This window comes from Pantherophis guttatus, chromosome 16, assembly GCF_059756535.1.
Source record: "Pantherophis guttatus breed Tessera chromosome 16, ASM5975653v1, whole genome shotgun sequence".
Classification (NCBI taxonomy): Eukaryota; Metazoa; Chordata; class Lepidosauria; order Squamata; family Colubridae; genus Pantherophis; species Pantherophis guttatus.
In genome coordinates this window covers 788,759-804,069 of record NC_142078.1, presented here as the reverse complement: position 1 = coordinate 804,069, position 15,311 = coordinate 788,759, and the positions used below count along the sequence as shown (strand labels likewise).

Sequence of the window (15,311 nt, the reverse complement as noted above, 5' to 3'; positions counted from 1 at the left end):
GGTACACAATCCATTGGTCAAGAGTAGGTGAGGAGAAATAATGCAGCACCCAATTCTCTGCCTTCCCAGATTCCCCCTCCTTGGTTGGGGGCCTCTGAGGTCTGGGCCATAAACTGAGCCCCCCCCCCATGCCTCTTCAGTCTAATCAATGTTAAGTATTCCAATGAAGGAGCTGTGTTTTCTTGGCCTTCCAGGGGCCTCCTGCAACCTCCGGATTCAGGCAAGCCCCACAGCCAGACACCCTCTGGCTGAGTCGGGGGAGCCCTGGGCTGCGCTTGGGAGGGGGCAGCAGGGGGCAAGGGCATCGGAGCCCCTCCTGCGAGAGGCTCTTCTTCCCCGCCTGCCTCCAGCCCCCCCTCCCCTCCCCTCCTTTGTTTCGGAATTCGAAATTTGCAAGAAACCCCCAGGCCCCCCCCAGATTCGCCCTTAGGGAAGCCCTCCCCGCAGGCCATCCTTCAAGCAGATTAAGAGTTGGAAGGGATCTTGCAGGTCATCTAGTCCACCCCCACCACCATTTTCAGATCAGCCTTCCTTCCCCCCCCCCCCCCCGCCACCACCACCCGGTTACAAAAACATTCTTGGACTTCACTCTAATTAGCAAAAAGTAAGTGAATCGTGGCTCCCGAGGGGCAAATTTAACAGGTTGCAGAACGTACAAAACAAGAGAATTTAGAAGCACCGTTGCATTTTAAAACGCTCATATATTTTCTTTTTTTTAAAAAACAAAAACAACCCTAATGCATTTCGTCAAAATACTGGCATTTCCAGCGGATTTTATTTATTTATTAGCTTTATTTCTTTTTAGTGAACAATAATATAGGGTGGTGATTTCACAGTAGAGTTAATGCTGCAAGAAGAGAATCTCGGCGAGGCGCAACCAGAGGCGGCTGCATTTCGTGCGTCTCCGGGTGGGGAGGGGACCGAAATCCACTCATTGGAAAGCGATTCTTGATATTCGGGATCAAGAAATTTGGACACCAAATGAAGCTTCTCCTTCACTTCATAGAGGCGTCTTAAGGCTGAGCATACTGAGAGATGGAGGACAAGTCCTATAAAAGTCGTCCTCCTTCCCCCCAAAAAATTATCTAAGCATACGGAAGGGATAAAATTACATTTGTACAAAAATAGATATTTAACTTTATTGACACTTAGATATTTTGCTCACCTTCTCTCATTTAGATTTTTCTTTTTATCACCTGCTTCAGCTACGAGCTCCGGGGAGCGAAGGCGGCCTCTCTTCCTAAAATTTCCGTAGGGAATCGCTAAAGCCCCCGGCCCGCCCGCTTCTCCCCACTCCGGCATCTGAGAATAGATGCGTCGCTTCCCTCTGCTCGGGTTACAAAAGCTCCAGTTTTGTTTGCCATCAGATGGGGGGGGGGGGAGGCAGAGCAACTCGCTTTCACGAAGCAAGTAAAACAGGAAGAGAAGAAAACAGAGATTGGGGGGAAAACAAAGAAGAGCAGAAAGTTAACCCTAAAGGCGGAGGTAATATTATGCATATGTGAATGGGGATATTTATACAGTGTATATATCTACACTACATACATGTATACACATAGGCATCGCGCCACCTCAAGTTGTGGGAAAATCCCGGAGGGAAAGGCTGCAGCCCCCCAGGGACGCCCCCCCCCGGCTCCGCTGCTTGCCTGCATTCCCCTCCTGAGTCCACCGCTGGCCCTTTGCAGGCTGCCTCCCGAAGGCAGAGCCGTTTCCGAGTTTGGAAAGCCCCGTTTCCCCTTCAAGCAAAGTCCGACATCCTCGCCCACCTGGGCAGGTAGCAAACGGAGGGAGGGGAGGAAAAGCCGCAAGAGGCGCCCACGGGGCGTCCAAGCCAGTCGCTGCAAGGTCGCAGGGCTATCCCGGGGGGGGGGGAAGGGAGTGTGAGCCGTGCTTCCTTCTCTCTCCGCCCCCCGAAATTGGAAACGGAGCCCTCGACGGACACCTGCGGAGGGCGAGCGGAGCAAAAGCCGCCGCTTCTCCGCCAGCAGCCCCAGCGCAGAGCCGGGCTCAGCCGCTGCACCGGCGGCGGGCGGAGAAATCGGGCCTCCGTTCCGCAGAAGAGCCCGCTCCCTTTTCTCCGCGCCCGTCGCCCACCTGAACTCCCTCGGGAAACGGGCGCTCCTGGGGCCTGGCCTGGGGGAGGGGGGCAGAGTCGGGGGAGCCCTGGGCTGCGCTTGGGAGGGGGCAGCAGGGGGCGAGGGCACCGGAGCCCCTCCTGCGAGAGGCTCTTCTTCCCCGCCTGCCTCCAGCCCCCTCCCCTCCCCTCCTTTGTTTCGGAATTCGGAATTTGCAAGAAACCCCCAGGGCCCCCCCAGATTCGCCCTTAGGGAAGCCCTCCCCGCAGGCCCCCTGCTGAGCCCCCAGAGAAGCTCCAGGCTGAACTGGGTCTCCTCTTACCTTGGCCTTCCAGGGCACCAGGGCTAGACTGCCCCTGCGCAGGGAAGCTCCACGCAAGCAGCCCTTAAATCAGGCGCCCTAGCCTGCAGGGGGCGGCTGGGCTGAATCTGACCCCAACTCCGAGGGCCCCCAGCCGCCTTTGGGTTCTTGATTTGGGCAGGGCGAAGGAATGACAGCGCCCGAGGCATTGAAAGGAGGAAAGTGCCTGAACCTGCCCGGATGAAGCAGCTTTAGTGCTTTTGTTTGTTTTGGTGAACTGAAAAGGGAGAGAAGTTTTTATTCCCAAAACATATTTTTCCCCGAGTGGGAAATGTGCCTCACTCAATTGAGGTCCCTCAATTTCAGGCCTCGTCCGTTGCAGGCAGTCCCTGCTTGGGCAGAAGATGTGGGGCTTCAGCAAGGGCACACTCTGCCTTGGCACCCAATCTGAGCCCCCCCCCCTTTTCTGACAATGAGAAGTCAACCAGTCAACCTCTCTGCCCCCTGGCACTGGCGTTCACAAAGCAACGGGCCAGGGAAGCCCAGTGCCACCAGCACCACCCAAATTGCAGAGCTTCTGTGAGCCCCAAATCCCTCTTTCACAACCAAGCCCCCCCCTCCTTCCCTCCCAGTAAAAAGGGGACAGCTCTCCCAGGAATTCTGAGCTGCTCTGTGCAAGAATGGGGGGAGGTCTCTTGTCCCAGACCCTGCGCAGGGTGGCTCAGCCTGCCATCTGCCTGCAAAGACACTCTGTCTTGTCTGCCTGCATAAGCAAGCAGGGGCAGCCGAGGGGCAGCGAAGCCCAGCTTGAGGAGACAGCCTTGCTCTGGCTCATGCCTAGGAAGTGCCATCTCTGGAGGTCTACAGGTGCAGCTGGCCACACTCCCGGCCTCCCCTTTGCCCACCAGCAACACCTGACTTGTTTCCCACAATCCCTTGTTCTTAAGTAAAGGCGGCTTTACAGAGTCCTGAAATCCTTCCGGGGAGTTGGAGTAAATTCACCATTCTGCACCTGGAGGGGGGGAACCAAAGCCAAGGGAGGGGGCGGCGGACGGGGCCCCAAATGCAAGCAGGCCATGGTGGCTGTTTGAGCAATTCTCCCATCCGTGAAAGCCGTTTGTCCTCAGACGCAAAGCAGCAAAAGGGCCAGGCCAGCCAACGTTCCCAGGTGGGGTGGTGGGGGGATGGACGGGGCAGGCAGCATCCCTTGCACGGTGAGTGGGAGCGGGGGAGGTGGCAGCAGGACGGCTCTCAGAGCAGAGGTCCCGGTGGGTGGCAGCAGGCAGCCCCCTGGGCCAAGGAAAGCAGCTGGCCTGGCCCAGCGTCCTTTTAAGTCATCTGGTGTGGCGCTTCCAGCATCTCCATCAGGAAGGTGTCGATGGGCGTGTCCCCTATGAGCTTGAAGAAGAAGAGGTGCTCCAAGCACTTCAGGCCGATGGACCGGAGGGCGGGGAGGCGAAGCAGCAGCTTGGCGAACCTAGAATAAGAGGAAGGGGCGTCACAACAGTCCCCCTCCATCCGTGCGTTCAGAAAGAGACTGTTCATCTGCCTCCCACAAAGTCAGCCTCCCTTCACACACGCCTCCCGGAAGAAGGCCAGGCGCCCCCCCCCTTCTCCTCTGGGGGTTAATGGTTCTTTTCTTCATTTTATTTCTGGCTTTTTTACGTGAAAATCAGCTGCACTTGGCCCCTTGGCTACCGTTTTTCAATTGGGTTGCCCATCTGGCCAGAGTGGGCTGGTTTTAGCCTGTGGAATGATCCAGGATGCCCGGGAAGCCACGATGTAGTTGGTTGGTGGGTTGTTTTGGGCTTCTGTGTGTCCACAGACCTTCCGTTTGTCAACCTGGCTTAGCATGTGGCACAAGTCCAGAAGACGTGCTTGGCTTCCTGTCTATCGGCTGAGTTCAGGATTAGCAGAAGGCCCTTCAATGGCCAAGCATGGCTGGCTGTGCCGTCGGCTGTCTCCAGGGCGCATGAGAGATATTGGGCCCTTCCCCGAAAACCTTGGCCAAACGTTTGGCCTCCAGGTTCCAGATCTCACTGCTGCTTCCTTTGATTCAGGAAATGCCACAACAGACACACAAGCACACACACACACACACACACAGAGAGAGAGAGACTCTGGGCTCCAATAGGCTGCATCCGCTTTCAAGCAGCCCTCTGATGTTCTCCGTGGCTTCTGCCCCATTGCTCTTCCCTTCAGGCCCTCCGTGAGGGGTCTGGGGGCCCCCCCAGAGTGCCTGAAAGGGCTGCTGGACTCTTGGCTGCGGAGGGGTGGCATGGGGAGGGCTGCATCCTGAACTAGCATTTCCTTCAGATGCTCAGCTGGCAAGTACGGCGGGCGGGTGGGAGCAGGGCCAGGAAAATCCGAACCAAACCCTGCCAGCCTCTCCCTCCTCCCTTCTAGCCCAAACGCTTCACATTTAAACTAAAACAGATGACAGACGTGCAGAAACATTTTGACTATGAAATAACCAGCTTTTAAGAATAATTTGGCCGAAGGGTAACAGGAAGGTGGGGGTGGGGGAGGGAAGGATGTTTCGGGAGCGGCCCAGGGTGGCTGCGTCGATGGTCACGTCCCCACAGGGTTGCCCGGGAAGAGCAGGGCGGGGGGGCCTGGGTTAGCTTGGCTGGCTTCCTTTGGTCCCGCTGCTGGGGGGGGGTTTTCCCTTCTCTGGCCGTGCCCAGGGGTCTTCCCTCCCCAGCCACAAGGTCCGTAGAGAAGCTGGGACCACCAGTCCCGCTCCTGCTATCCAGGGGGCTCCGAATGCCAAGATCTCGGCCAGCAGAGTCAGCCCCACGGTCAGCAGCAGCAGCAGCAGCCTCCTCCCCCAGAGAAGAGCGATGGGATCCTGGCCCCACTCCAGCCTCATTTGCTAATTACCATTCGGTTAATCTGATTTCATCACGCAGAGGAAATGGGAGGGGAGGAATTCTGGTAAAAAAAAAAAAAAAGACCACCCACACGAAAGATGAACGCCTTGCAAGATTCAGGAAATCCCCACGGGCTGCCTCGGTTGATCCTGGAGGGGGGCCAGAAGGCGACTCGAGAGGAATTTGGGGAGCTGATGCCACACCAAGCAAGCGGTGGCTGTTCTCCAGCTCACAAGGTTATTTCGCACCCGGCTCCCTGCTTATGAGACCGCTGTTCAAAGAGGCCCACTCACCTCCCTGGCTGCTCAGGGTACTTCTGTTTGCAGTAGGCCTCCAGCGAGGCGTAGACCTTTTCCCGCAAGGCCTCGACCTCAGCGGGGTTAGAGAGGCCCTTGGAGTCTGCAAGAGAAGGAGGGAAGGGAAGGCTTAGAGACCCTTCGAGGCCTCCCCAAGGAGGTCGGGACCATGTGAGGGGAACGCAGCTGTCCAGCAATAGGCACCGCAGTTGTTAAGGACCGACTCGGTCTCCGAGATCACGGCAGCCCCGGCGGGAACCCAGGGAACCAATCTGATGCTCCCAAGAGGGTTTTGTGAGTTGGAACCTGACATGGGAGCCAAGCAGTGGTGGGCTGCTACTGGTTCAGACCAGTTTGGGCAAACCGGTAGTTCCAGTGAGTATTTGGCCCCTCCCACCCGCCCCTGCCATATCCCATCCTATATTTCTGTGTTTTCCAGCTCAGCTGATTCGTGCGGCACAGCGGATTGCCGTACCTCAGCTGTTTTACTCACCGACGCTGCAGTAGAAGTTAAGTTTTAGAAGTTAAAATGGGCAGTTTTTGAATGCTGCATGTGTGCACAAAGCGTGAGTGCGAGCACGAAGCACAAGCTCACCGAACTGATTGTTAAACCGGTGGCAGCCACCACTGGAGCCAGGAGTGCATGAGAGAACATCCAAATGACCTTGATGGAATCTGGTTCTGCATCAGCCGTTCTTCTTCACCTTGCTCCACAATTGGTCAGGATTTCATAACCTGACAAATTCAGTTACTCTCTCAGATGCTTTATTCACCCACCTTGATTTATCTAATGTGACGCTCTCCTCCTACAAAGAGCTTTCTTCCCAAACACCATCCAGGAGGACTTTCCTCAAAAGCTTAAGAGGCCCAAGGGGCCGAACGTTCCGGCTGGTTCTTCCGCAGCTCTCCGGCCGTAATGGCCTGGTTTTGGAAGGTCCCCTGGCCTTAATGTGCTGCGACAGCCCTTCTTTATGGAAGCTCCCGGAGGCTTTCTCTCGCTGAAGCCAAACCCAGGAGAGGCGTTCCAATGATCGATGCAGAGGAGAGCCCCACACCTCGCCCCTCAGCGTGGGATGCAGGTGCTCCCAGCCGCAGTGAGGTGCAGCCCCCCTCTTGTTCCCTGGGCCCATCCCTGAGCCCGTGGACTTCAGAAGTTGTGGGAACTTCATCCCTGGAAGCTTTCAAGCAGAGACCGCCAGATCCAGGCTACCCTACGGCCACTGGCTGCCCTACAAGGCAGAGCTGGTGGGGGAAGACAGTCAGTGGGAGGCAGTTCCTTACCTCACAGAGACTGGGGGGCCAGGAGGGATCAAGCCTGGAATGGCTTGGACTGGGTGGGTCCTGAATGATTGGCAATTCTTACTTAACGACCACAATGGTGAGTGGCGGGATTGTTGTCATTAGTTAGTGCTGTCTGAGCATGTCTCGTTTTACGACCACACGAATTTATCATGGCAATGCCTGTTCCAACTGTGAGTGGTGCAGTAGCATACAGGTGGAGCTCTCACCTCACAATCAGGAGACTGTGGGTTCGATCCTAAGTAGAGGCAGATATTTCTTTCTCTGGGCACAATGAGAATTTATCTGCTGAACAAAACTCCGCATTGGCGACAGGAAGGGCATCCGGCCAGTAAACACTCAGCTCCATTCAACTGCCCAGACACCATCCCGCAAGGGATTATGGGACCGTTAAAAGAAGATGATGAATGCCCACTCCAACTGTGGGTTCTTAGTCGAGAACTACCTATGTGCCCCTTGAAGACATGGGGCCACCCAGCTGCCTTTGAAAAGAACTGCTTCAATCTCCTTGTTCACGAATGCTCGTTTTTTTCCCCAGCCAAAGAGATGGAACAAGGAAAGCCTGATCCTCCCGTCAGAAGACCATCCCAACGATGCCCTTGAAGTGATGTCCCAGTGCCTGGAGGCCGTGCGGGTCTGGATGGGGAGAAACAGGCTTCGACTCAACCCTTCCAAGACCGAGTGGCTGTGGCTGCCGGCGTCCCGGTATAGCCAGCTGACGCCATCGCTGGCTATTGGGGGTGAATCATTGGCCCCCACGGAAGGGGCCCGCAACTTGGGCGTCCTCCTGGATGCACGGCTGTCCTTAGAAGGGCATATGACGGCCGTGGCCAGGAGGGCTTTTTATCAGATTCGCCTGATACGCCAGTTGCGCCCCTTTCTGGATCGGGACTCCCTACGCACAGTCACTCAAGCACTCGTCACTTCTCATCTGGACTATTGTAACGCTCTCTACATGGGGCTCCCCTTGGGGTACACCCGGAGGCTCCAACTGGTGCAGAATGCGGCCGCGCGGGGGATTATGGGAGCGACGGGGCGCTCCCATGTGACTCCTCTCCTGCGCGAGCTGCATTGGCTTCCGGTGGACTTCCGGGTGCGCTTCAAGGTGTTGGTGATCACCTTTAAAGCGCTCCATGGCTTAGGGTACTTACGGGACCGCCTTCTGCCACCGATAGCCTCCCACCGTCCAGTACGCTCCCACAGAGAGGGACTCCTCAGGGTGCCGTCGGCCAGGCAATGTCGGCTGGCGACCCCCAGGGGGAGGGCCTTCTCTGTGGTGGCACCTACCCTCTGGAACAAACTACCCCCAGAGATACGAGTGGTCTCCGACCTCTGGACTTTTCATCGGGCCCTAAAAACCTATTTTTTTCAGTTAGCCGGACTGTCCTGATTTTATGGTTGGTTTTAAAATTTGATACGCATTTTAAATTGGTAAGTTTTAAATTACGGGCCAAATTTATTTAATTATTTTAAATCTATTTTTAACTTTATGTATAGATGTTTTTTATCTTGGCTGTTCACCGCCCTGAGTCCGAAAGGAGAAGGGCGGTATAGACGTTTGAAAATGAATAAGAAGACACCTGGCCACAGTTTCAAGGTCTGCAAAGCTCTCCATGGACCAGTTTCGCATTGGATGAAGGGCAGGTTGCCAAACGGGGAGTGGGGGTGTCTTCTTCCTCCACCCGCCCTCCCTTTCCTTCCTTGTGCAGGAGAGAGTTACCTGGGTTGAAGAGGACAATCGCTCGCAGGCACCCCAACTCTGTCTTGTCCATCTGCATGTCTCGCATCTTCGACACAAGTTCGGTCAGTACCCTGCAGGGACCCAGCCACAAGAAGAGAAGTTGGCCTTGTTTTTACCCCAATGGCATTTCCCTGCCCCTTTTGTGGACCCCGAGGGCTGGTCATGGTCTCATTCCTCACCACAAAGGCCACGGCTGGATCCCGGGTAGAAGAAGGGAGTGGGCAAGGCCATGCATGCCCCCCCACCAGCCACTGCTCCTCACCTGTCAAAGATGGCCCCGACTCCCGCACTGTGGGCACTGTTCCTGTGGACGTGGAGGCCTGTGGCCAGGAGAATCCCGTCTTTGACCGCGATGGATCGGTGGGAGAAGGAGGCGATCAGCAACTCATTCCAACCTGGGGGAAAGCAAGGGGGAGGGGGGGCAGAAGTCAACCAAAGCCTTGCAGGGTGGGGGAGGGGGCGGTCATTACACCCCAGAGCTTCGGTCCAGGAGGAAATTAATTATCTTGGCTCCGGGCAGAATAAAATTGAATAACAAGCCAGTCTCTCCATGAGATCCAATAGTGGGATAAGGAATTAAGAGCGAACGCTTAAATAGTTAAATGCTCTGAAGGTCTGGGAGACTCCTGGGTGCCACCCTAGCCTTTCCCACGCTGGGAACAGGCTCCTGTCTGAAAGGGGACCAGCAAATCTGAGTTTATTCCCACCCAACCATCCTGCATCCAAGCAGAGTTCTTTCCCAAGGCATGCCAGGGTGGGTCCATCCTGACTAAGGGGGCTTTTTGGGAATGGGAGCTTTGAGCCAATGGAGGGAGATCTCTTTGCTGCTATTGCAAAGTCTACAAAAGGCTGTGGATTTGCATGCCTGAGGAGCCTCAGTTTGTCTGAGTTTAACAGATTTAACAGATTAAGAGAGTTGGAAGGAACCTTGTAGGTCATCTAGTCCAACGCCCCCCATCCAAGCAGGAGACCCTACATCATTTCTGACCGATGGCAGTCCAGTCTCTTCTTGAAAGCTTCCAGGGATGAAGCTCCCACAACTTCCAAAGGCAACTTCTGTTCCATTGATTGAATGCTATCACTATCAAGAAATAACTTATTTCCAGGTTGAATCTCTCCTTGTTCAGTTTCCATCCATTGTTCCTTGTCTGGCCTTCAGGTGCTTTGGAAAATAGCTTGAGCCCCTCCTCTCTGTGGCAGCCCCTCAAATATTGGAAGATGCTATCATGTTTCCCCTGGTCCTTCTCTTCACTAGACTAGCCATGCCCGGTTCCTGCAATCTTCTTGGTTGCTCTTCTCTGCACTCTTTCTAGAGTCTCAAAATCTTTTTTATAGTGTGGTGACCAAAACTGGATGCAGTATTCTTACTAAGACTTTGTAGAGTAGTATTAGTACCTCCCTTGATCTTGATTGTATCCCTCTGTTAATGCAATTTAGGATTGCATTGGCTTTTTTGGCTGCTGCCGCACACAGCTGGCTCCTATTTTATTGGTTGTCCACTAAGACTCCAGGATCCCTCTCACAGTTCCTGCTATTAAGCCTGGTTTCACCCAGTCTATATGGGTACTTTTGGTTTTTCTTGCCTAAGTGCTTTTCTCTACACTGAATTTCATTTTGTTAGATAGAGTTATCCAAACCACAATTCTGGCTGTGTGGATGCTGCAATTCCCAGCCCAGTTAGCAGTCACAACTGTGTTAAACATCAGGCAGGCAGAAGCCAAGGTGAGGGGGCTCAGGCCTGCTTTCCAGATCACCCCAACTCTGACCTGCAGCTTCCACACACAGCTGTCCTGTCCCCCGCAGCCAGCCCTCTTCCAGCTCTTTTAAACTTGCCACAGCCAGTTTTTCCCTGCATTTGGAGTCTAAAGGAAGTCGCTGGATCTGGATCCTTCACTCTCCGCCCCAGATATATGTGTGGAGGAAATAAACAGCCCTTCGAGAGCAATAAACAACTTTCGGGACAAGCTTCTGCGGTTGCAGCCTGCAAGTATTGGAACTCTCCAAATTATTCCAGAGGTGTGAATTGGGACCTGCTTGCCAAGATGCAGCAGAGGAAGTGTTTGGGGAGCTCAGCCAGCAACTCCTCCAAGCCACTTCAGGGTCCTTGGCCTTTATGGTGTCTTGGAAGGCTGCTCAGACTTCCCATATTCCCAGGTGGAAGCGGCTTTGCCTAAGCAGGTAAGAGCTGAATATTCCTCTCCTCCTCCTCTTCCCTCTCTTCCTTGATACGCGCTGCTAGTATTAACTACAATCAAGCCATCAATCAGACTAGAGCTAGAAGGGATCTTGGAGGTCTTTTAGTCCAACCCCCTACTCAAGCAGGAGAACCTATACCATTTGAGACAAGTGGCTGCCCAGTCTCTTCTTAAAACCTCCAATGTTGGAGCACCCACAACTTCTGGTGGCAAGCTGTTCCACTGGTTAATTGTCCCCACTGTTAGGAAGTTTCTCCTTAGTTCCAGGTTGCTTCTCTCCTTGATTAGTTTCCATCCATTGTTTCTTGTCCTGCCTTCAGGTGCTTTGGAAAATAACCTCTTCTTTGTGGCAGCCCCTCAAATACTGGAATACTGTATCATCTCACCCTTAATCCTTCTTTTCTCTAGATTGGCCAAACCCAAATCCTGCAACTGTTCTTTTTTTTTTTTTTAATTGCAAAAGTTTTACAATTACATTTTCACCCCTTTTTCCCCCCACCTCCCCCCCAAACTTCCCAACCTCCCTAACCCTCCCTAACCCTCCCCTCCCCCCAGACTTCCCTATAATATACTCATAATCATGAAGAACCCTAATATAACACTTATATATAAACTTGAGCCCCTCCCTCCCCTGTATAATTTTCCTCTTTGTCTCATTACTTTAAAAAATTTCTAATACATTGTTTTCAAGTAAAAGCTATTTGATACTTTCTAGTTTGATATTTGTTCTGAACATATTCTATCCACCTTTTCCATTCCCACTCATAAGTCTCTTGTGAACAATCTTTTAAATATGCTGAAATCTTCGCCATCTCTGCAAAACTGGCCATCTTCAAAGTCCATTCCTCAATAGTGGGCAAAGCTTCATTCTTCCAGTATTTACCTATCAACAATCTTGCCGCTGTTATCATATACAATATCAATTTTGTTTCACCCAATGTAAAACCCTTAACTATACCCAATAAAAACAGTTGTGGAGAAAATTGAATTTTTTTCTTCAAAACATTCTGCATGACCCACCAAATTTTTATCCAAAAAGCCTTAACTTTCCTACAGGTCCACCAGACATGATAATACGTAGCATCCAAACATTCACATCTCCAACATTTTGGCTGAACATTAGGGTACATACATGACAACTTTTTAGGATCTAAATGCCATCTATAAAACATTTTGTAGAAATTTTCCCTCAGGTTCTGCGACTGTGTAAATTTAACATTCTGAACCCAAATTTTTTCCCATGTTTCCAGCATCACTGGTTCTTCAAAATTCTGTGCCCACTTAATCATACAGTCTTTAACTAATTCAGTTTCTGAATCTCTTTCTAGCAAAACATTATAAAGCCTTTTGATATGCTTTGGACCTTTCTCTCTTATATGTCTAACCAATTCTTCCTCATGCAACATAATACCAGTTTTTTGGTCCTCTTTCCATCTCAATTGTAATTGATTATATTGTAACCAAGTTAAATTAATCCCTTCGTCCAACAGTGTCTGCAATGTCTTCAGCTGCCATCTACCCGCATCTGTAAAAAGAACCTCTTTATATAAAAACCCCCCGAGTGACATTATATTTGTATTCCACAAAGTATGACCAAGATCCAGCCATAGCGGTATTTTATAATCCCATTTGAATCGGTGCTTCTTCCAGACTCTCATCAAAGAGTCTCTCAGTATGTGACTTTTAAATACTTTATCTACTTTGTCGTCGTAAAATAAGTAAGCATGCCATCCAAATTCAAGATCAAAACTTTCTGCATTCAGTATTCCAGTCTTTTTCCTTCCAAACCAATCACTTGTTAAAGTTAAAGCTGCTGCATCATAATATAACTGTAGGTTTGGAAGTTTAAGACCTCCTCTTTCTGGAACATCTTGCATAATTTTCAATTTCACTCTCGGCTTCTTCTCGTTCCAGACAAACTTATTCACTCCAGATTGCCAAACTTTCAATTGTTTATCACTTTTAAGCACCGGAATCATTTGAAACAAAAAAAGAAATCTTGGCAAAATGTTCATCTTAACTGCTGCTATTCTTCCAAGTAAAGACAGCTGCAGTTTTTTCCAAGTCTCCATGTCTTTCTGCACCTCTCGCCACAACACCTCATAGTTATTTTGAAACAATTTCATGTTTGATTCTGCAACCTGAACTCCTAGATATTTTACCTTAGGTACAGTCTCAAAACCTGCCCTCCTTTCAAGCTCATGTTTGCGATCTTGTGTCATGTTTTTAACTATCATTTTAGTCTTTTTTGAATTCAGTCTAAAACCTGAAACTTTACCATAGTCTTGTATAATGTCCTTCATCAGGATTATTGATTCCATTGGTTGTGATAGGGTAACAACCAGATCATCTGCAAATGCCTTTATTCTGTAATCCTCTTGCCTAATCCTTATTCCTTTCAAAGTATTAGAGTCCCGTATTGTATTTAACAAGACTTCTAGTGTTAGAATAAATAAAAGTGGGGACAACGGACATCCCTGTCTTGTTCCTTTTTCAATTTTAAACTCTGTTGTCAAACTTCCATTAATGATGATCTGTGCCTTTTGCTCTTGGTAAATTGCTGAAATCGCTTGTATAAATTGATCCCCAAAATCCATCTTTTTTAAAGTCTTTAGTAGAAAATTCCAATCAACTCTGTCAAAGGCCTTCTCTGCGTCCAGAAAGACCAGCATTGCAGGAATCTGTTTATTCTTGTCAAGATATTCCAATAAATCTATTACTTGCCTTACATTGTCCTTCATGTGTCTGCCCTCGATAAATCCCGCTTGGTCCTCATGAATCACCTTTTGGATTACTGGCATCAACCTGTTGGCTAATACTTTTGCATAGATTTTATAATCTGTATTCAAAAGAGATATTGGTCTATAATTCTCTGGTTTTTTAGGACCGACTTGTTCTTTTGGTATCAAAGATATGTAAGCTGTTGTCCATGATGGGGGTATTTTACCCCCTTGTTGAATATTGCAAAATAAGTCTCTAAGTTGTTCCACCATTTCAGCTTGCAAGGTTTTGTAATACACTGCAGTCAAACCATCCGTACCAGGAGCTTTGGCTGTTTTTAACTGTTTAATTGCTACTATTATCTCCTCCTCTGTTATAGGATAATTCATCCTTTCCTTTTGTTGATCAGTAATTTTTGTAACTCTTTTATCGTTTAAATATTTTTCTATAAGTCCATTCTGCACCTCCTCCTTGGCATATAATTTGGTATAATAGTCCACAAAAGCTTCTTTAATTAATTTTTGTTGAAAAATTTCTTTCCCTCCAATATCAATACTATCTATAGTCCGTATACTTTGTTTTTTCCTCAATGTGTAAGCCAACCATCTGCCCGGTTTATTAGCGTTGCAAAATGTATTATGCTTCGCATATTGTAAGTTTGTTGCAACTTGTTCCGCCATAAACATTTGAAATTGGTCTTTCAAAAGTTTTATAGCACTGCTTATTCTTTCATCTGTTGGATTTTTAATAAGTAACTGTTCTTTATTCTTTATTTCTATTTCCAATTCAGATCTTTTCTTTTGTCGAAACAGTCTATGTTTAGAGTTCATGTAGATAAGTACCCCTCTCATATAAGCTTTGCTTGCGTCCCAGACAATTTCAATTGGGGTACCTTTATTCAGATTTATTTCAAAAAATTCTTTCAGATGCTTTTTAAGTTCTGTTGTATTTTTTTCATATCTAAACAAGTTCTCATTTAATCTCCAGGAACGTCTCTCAACCTTATCCATCTCAATTTCTATCCATACTGGGCTGTGGTCAGTCAAAGTTCTTGGAAAAATCTTTGTTCTTTTTGTCTTGACAAGTAAATCATCTGACAACAAGATAAAGTCAATCCTAGAGAAGGATCTGTGTCTATCAGAAAAGAAAGTGTAGTCCAGTTCTTTTGGATTATGTATTCTCCAAACATCTTTTAGTTCCATATCTTCTTTCATGTCAAAAAAGGTCTGTGGTAGTCTGGTTCTAGACTTTGCCAAACTCTTTTTATCTAATTTAGAATCAATTACTCCATTCCAGTCTCCCATAATTAAAATAGATCTATAATCCCATTGCAGTATTTTGGTATGTAGCATCTTGTAGAAATAGTCCTGTTGTTGATTGGGAGCATAAATTCCAATCAAAAGAATTTGGCCCTTTGCCGTAAGCAATTCAATTGCTACAAACCTACCATCTTCATCTGTTTCTATAACTTTAGCTGTTAATTTTTTATTTACATAGATAACCACACCATTCTTTTTTTGCGAAGTTGAAGATATAAAATGTGTTCCTAGTTTGGAGTTTATCAGATATTTTTGATCTAGAGTTGTGATATGCGTTTCTTGTAAACAAATTATATCATTATTAAATTGTTTCAAATTGTTTCAAATAAGCCCCCGACTTGTACAGAAGTGTAAAAGGATTTTTGCAGGATATCATTTCTTATTTCTCTTTCTGTAAAATATATGACCACATCTCTAGGTAATTGTCTTTGTCTGGCCACCCAAGAGTTCACTCTGTAAATTTTGTCTATTTTATGAAAAACCACATCAGG

General features: G+C 49.1%; 1 protein-coding gene across 3 annotated transcripts in view; it reads right to left on the bottom strand.

Annotated features, from left to right (window-relative positions):
* Positions 1 to 742: 742 nt before the first annotated feature.
* Positions 743 to 15,311, bottom strand: part of RXRA (retinoid X receptor alpha) — a 106,578-nt gene continuing 92,009 nt past the window's right edge. For all 3 annotated transcript variants that reach the window (XM_060691588.2, XM_060691569.2, XM_060691603.2), the window contains 4 exons: positions 8,848 to 8,980; positions 8,565 to 8,656; positions 5,543 to 5,648; positions 743 to 3,853 (listed from right to left, as the gene is read on the bottom strand). In XM_060691588.2, coding sequence (XP_060547571.1) covers positions 3,706 to 3,853; positions 5,543 to 5,648; positions 8,565 to 8,656; positions 8,848 to 8,980 — 479 coding nt within the window. In that variant the 3' untranslated portion in view covers positions 743 to 3,705. The remainder of the gene's footprint in view (positions 3,854 to 5,542; positions 5,649 to 8,564; positions 8,657 to 8,847; positions 8,981 to 15,311) is intronic.